The sequence below is a fragment of the Cajanus cajan genome, chromosome 5 (assembly GCF_000230855.2).
Source record: "Cajanus cajan strain Asha chromosome 5, NIPB_CcT2T_4, whole genome shotgun sequence".
Taxonomy (NCBI): Eukaryota; Viridiplantae; Streptophyta; class Magnoliopsida; order Fabales; family Fabaceae; genus Cajanus; species Cajanus cajan.
Genome location: NC_138521.1, coordinates 48,474,388 through 48,479,644, shown reverse-complemented (window position 1 = coordinate 48,479,644; position 5,257 = coordinate 48,474,388). Strand labels below are relative to the sequence as shown.

The 5,257-nt window shown below is 51.3% G+C and overlaps 1 protein-coding gene across 1 annotated transcript; it reads right to left on the bottom strand.

The window, feature by feature from the left end:
* Positions 1–3,772: 3,772 nt before the first annotated feature.
* Positions 3,773–4,531, bottom strand: LOC145958036 (uncharacterized). Its single transcript, XM_083074487.1, has one exon. It carries the CDS (start codon positions 4,529–4,531, stop codon positions 3,773–3,775), a length of 759 nt encoding a protein of 252 aa, XP_082930613.1.
* Between the last annotated feature and the right edge of the window lie 726 nt (positions 4,532–5,257).

The following is a 5,257-nucleotide window of genomic DNA, read 5'->3' as shown; positions in this document are numbered from 1 at the left end:
CCCGTTGGACTGTAGGTCGATCTTGTCGCTGGCTAACTCGGCATATCGGGAGGGGGTCCTGGAGGGTAAGTGTTTTGTATCTTGATACTTTATTGAGGTTTGTGTAAACTTTCTTTTGCTGACGTGTCTTATCTTCTGTTTGTAGGCCTTGTAGGGAAAGACCTGTGGCTCGAGTTGAAACCCTGTTTCAACGTGACCGAGCTCGGGGTTTCCGAGCCTCCAGAGGAGGAGGTTTCCCCCCTGAAGATCAACCGAAAACGGAAGAGAAGTGGGAGAGAGGTCGGGGGGACCTCTGCTTCGCATGAGTTAGGGGAGGTGGCCTCCGAGGTTACTGGAACTGGAGAGGTGGATCTTGCTGTGCTTCCGTCGCCGGAGGGGATCGGTCGTGTGGCTGCCGAAGAGGTGGCATTGGCTGCTGAGCCAGTTGTCCATTCGGGTAAGGTGCCGGCTCAAGTTGTTGGCCGGGTTGCTGTGGTGAGTGCTTTTCTTCTCAGTCTTGTTTCCCTTTGTTGGAACTTGGATTTGAGGTTGTTTTCTATAGGTAGGGAATGCTGCCGAGGAGGTGGTCCGGGGTGCCGTGCCTGCTGCTCCGGTCGGCGAGGTGAGTCGTTGGCCCTTCTGTGGTATTTGGCGTTTTACCTTTGTGGTGACTTTTGTTCTTAGGAGAGTGTCCTTGCTTTTCGCAGGTGGGGGGGTGGCACTGGGATATCTATGCCTTCTTTTACCGAGGTTCGTAGGGAGGGATCGAGCTCCGGACTCCCTACCCTTGGTCCAGTCCCCAGGCCGAAGCGGCCATACGTTGCGTATCGCTATGCGGAAGAGGGGGCGCCCATGCGGCTGGAGCACTTGAGTGCGTCGGAGGAGGTCGACTCCCTGTGGAGTGCCACGGTGACTCCAGAGAAGTTCTTTCCGAGGGGGTCATTGAGCACGGCCGATCAGGCGATGATCGAGTCGGCCGGGCTAGTGGGAAGTTTTGATGTTGCCTAGATCTTCCTTCAGCGAGGGACGACCATTGTGGATTATTGGAAACACAAGTGGTCGAGGCAGCAGGAGGACATGGCGAAGCTGAAAAGCCTTGTTCAGTCTCTGAAGGATGAGAATAAAGTCCTGAAGGGGGAGAATGGGGTTCTGACTGCTGCCCTCGGTGAAGCGAAGATGCATGGAAACGAGCTGCAGAAGCTGGTTACCTCATCCCGGGACGAGATGATGTCTTCTCGGGAGCAGGTTCGCTCTCTAGAAGATGAGGTCGCATTTTTGAAGGGCGAGCTGGTGTCGGTAACCGAGGAGCGTCTCCGCGACGAGGTTATTATTGGCAGCAAAGAGCAGGAGATTGCTGCCCAGAGAGTAGACCTGTCGTCGCTGGAGGCCGCGAAGGCGGCATTGTAGAGGAGACTTGAGGAGGTCGAGCGTTCCATCGTGGTGGAGCATAAGAGGGGCTTCCTCAAGGCTGCTCGCCAGGCCAGGCTCCTTGCACCAGGATTCGACTTCTCCGGCATGCATGTGGAGAAGGTAGTTCGCTTCGAGAAGCTGGTCCAGGAGGACGACATTGAGGATAGTTCCAGCGATAATGCCTCTGTGTAGGCTAATTTTGTAATCGTAATTTATTTCAGCTTAGAACTCAAGTGTTGAATCCTGGGAATTTGGCTTGTATATATATATATATATTTGTTACGTAAAGGTTTACATCTTACTGTAATGAGGCCGAGGTTCAGACTCGGTCTTAGATTTTTGTGAAGGTTCAAACTTGACCTTAATAAACCGAGGTTCGGATTCGACCTTAGATTTTCGTGAAGGTTCAAGCTTGACCTTAATAAACCGAGGTTCGGACTCGACCTTAGATTTTCGTGAAGGTTCAAGCTTGACCTTAATAAACCGAGGTTCGGACTCGACCTTAGAATTTCGTGAAAGTTCAAACTTGACCTGAATAAACCGAGGTTCGGACTCGACTTCAGAATTTCGTAAAGTTCAAACTTGACCTTAATAAACCGAGGTTCGGACTCGACCTTAGATTTTCATGAAGGTTCAAACTTGACCTTAATAAATCGAGGTTCAGACTCGACTTCAGAATTTCGTGAAAGTTCAAACTTGACCTTAATAAACCGAGGTTCGGACTCGACCTTAGATTTTCATGAAGGTTCAAACTTGACCTTAATAAACCGAGGTTCGAACTCGACCTTAGATTTTCATGAAGGTTCAAACTTGACCTTAGATTTTCATGAAGGTTCAAACTTGACCTTAATAAACCGAGGTTCGGACTCGACCTTAGATTTTCATGAAGGTTCAAACTTGACCTTAATAAACCGAGGTTCGGACTCGACCTCAGATTTTCGTGAAGGTTCAAACTTGACCTTAATAAACCGAGGTTCGGACTCGACCTTCATTTGGGGTTAGGCGTAAAATGATGCGAAAAAGATGTAAGTTGAATGGAATGAGTCATTTTATTGATTATGTAAATGTGCCTCGTTAAAAACCCTCTCAGGCAAAACCCATCTTTCTATTTTTTGGGACAAAAGATTGAGGTGGGAAAAGAGTGTACATCTCATTCATACAAAGTTCAACTATAATAAAACTTGAGATGCGTAGCATTCCAAGTTCGCGGTATAGGTTTTCCGCTGAGCTCCTCTAGTCGGTAAGCCCCATTCTCCAGGTCTTCTGTAACTCGGAACGGGCCGCCCCAAGTGGGTGCGAGCTTCCCGTCTGTCGTTTCTTTCCGTGCTTCGCCTAGCAACCGCCACACCAAGTCTCCTGCTCGGAAAGATCGAGGTTTTACTCGGGTGTTATACCGTCGGGATGCGCGGAGCTTGCAGGCTTCCTCGTGGATTCGAGCTTCGTCTCTGAGCTCGTCCACTAGATCGAGGTCAGCCGCTAGTTCTTGGGCATTCTGTTCACCGTTGAAGACTTGGCGTCTGTGGGATGCTTCGCTGATTTCTACTGGGATCATTGCATCGGCTCCATAGGTCAGCCGGTAGGGCGTCTCTTGCGTGGTTGACTGAGGGGTGCAATGATACGCCCGGAGGATGCTGGGGAGTTCCTCGGGCCACTGCCCTTTGGCGTTTCCCAGTCGCTTTTTAAGCTCCCAGAGGATGATTTTGTTGGCAGCTTCAGCCTGACCGTTGGTCTGGGGGTGTTCCACCGAGGTCGCAAGGTGTTTGATCCCGAGTTCGCGGAGGAAGTCCTCGAAATCCTGTGCAATGAACTGTCTGCCATTGTAAGTGATGAGGGCGTGGGGAATTCCGAACCTGCAAATGATATTTTTCCAGGTGAACTTCCGCACGTTCTCGGTGGTGATCTTGGCGAGTGGGCATGCCTCGATCCATTTGGTGAAGTAATCAATCGCTACAAGGAGGAACTTTAGTTGGCCCTTCGCGGGGGGGAATGGCCCGAGGATGTCCATTCCCCACTAGGAGAAAGGTCATGCCGACATCATGTGGTGGAGAGTTTCAGGCGGTTGTCGGTGTGTGTTGCCGAATTGCTAGCATTCGTTGCATTTTTGGACGTGGGCTTGGCAGTTCGACTTCAGGGTGGGCCAGTAGTACCCAGCTCGGAGTACTCTGGTCTCCATTAAGCGCGCGCCGGAGTGCATGCCGCATATTCCCTGGTGAACTTCCCTGATGACATAGGCTGCCTGAGACGCCGTCAGGCATTTGAGCAGTGGAGAGGAAATGCCACGCTTGAATAACTCATCCCCAATAATGATGAACTTGGCTGATCTCAGCCTTATCTTCCGAGCTTCGTCTTTATCCTCGGGCAGGACTCCTTCTTTCAAGTAACTCTAGATGCCTGCCATCCATCCCAGGTCTTCATTGTCGCTGACGCCAACGATTTTGTCGTCCAGGCTGGGCGAGTGCAAGGTTTCCTGGATGATGGTCCGGTGCTGCCCGGGTCTTTTGGTGTTGGCGAGCTTCGATAGGAGGTCTGCGCGGGCGTTCTGCTCTCGCGGCACGTGTTTTATGGTGAATTCGTCGAAGGATGAGATCTGGCGGGACGTAGTGTGAAAGTACCGCTGCAGCATAGTATCCTTTGCCTGGTACGTCCCACTAAGCTGCTCCACCATGAGTTTTGAGTCGCTGTTGTAACTCACTCTCCGAGCTCTGAGGTCGCGAGCTAGCCTCAGGCCTACAAGAAGTGCCTCGTACTCCGCCTGGTTATTAGTCACCTTGAAGCCGAACTTGAGAGATTGCTCCAAGGCGACTTGGTTCGGCCCTTCTAGGATGATACCTGCACCACCACCTTTGGAGTTGGAGGACCCGTCAACATGCAAAGTCCATGCCTGGGGTTCCTCGACAGTAGTTGGCGTGAGCTTGGCTATGAAGTCGGCTAAGCATTGGGCCTTCAGGGGTCCGCAACTTTCGTATTGGATGCCGAACTCGGATAGTTCTACTGACCAGGCGATCATGCGTCCGGCAAGTTCGGGCTTTCGCAGGATTTGCTTGATGGGATAATCAGTTTTGACTACCACCTGGTGGCTCTGGAAGTAAGGTCGGAGCCGCCGGGCCGCGGTGACAAGCGCCAATGCCAGTTTTTCGATCATTTGGTATCTTTTTTCCGCGTCCTGGAGAACTCGGCTGATGAAGTAGATAGGTGTCTGTACCTTTTGGTGCTCTTGTACGATGACTGTGCTGATGGCGTTTTCGGCTACTGCCAGGTAAAGGAGGAGGTCGGCATTGTGATCTGGCCTCTGTAGGATCGGTGAGGTTGTGAGAAAAGATTTGAAGCTTTGGAAAGCCTCTTCGCACTGATCTGTCCACAAGAAACCCTTTGGTTTTTTTAACAGGGTGAAGATTGGTCCTGCCTTCTCCGCGAGTTTGGGGATGAATCGGGACAGTGATACTAACCGTCCGGCTAGGCGTTGGACCTCTTTCACCATTTGTGGGCTCTGCATCTAGATGATGGCTTTACATTTCTCGGGGTTGGCCTCGATCCCTCTGCTCGTAATCATGAAGCCGAGGAACTTACCTCCTTGGACACCGAAGACGCACTTCTCCGGATTGAGGCGCATGTTATGCTTCCTGACCTGGGCGAATACTTCGGCGAGTTCGGTAGCGTGGTCTATTTCCGAGGTGGTTTTGACTACCATGTCGTCGACATAAACTTCCATATTTCTCCCGATCTATTGATGGAAAACCTTATCCATCAGTCGCTGGTAGGTTGTCCCTGCGTTTTTGAGGCCGAAAGGCATCACCCGGTAGCAGTAGTTGGTGTGGTCGGTGATGAAGGATGTATGTACTTCATCGGGTGGGTACATCATTATCTGGTT

What these genes read in the sequence shown, in the direction of transcription:
- LOC145958036 (XM_083074487.1), bottom strand. Translation starts at nt 4,531, where the DNA reads ATGATCGAAAAACTGGCATTGGCGCTTGTCACCGCGGCCCGGCGGCTC.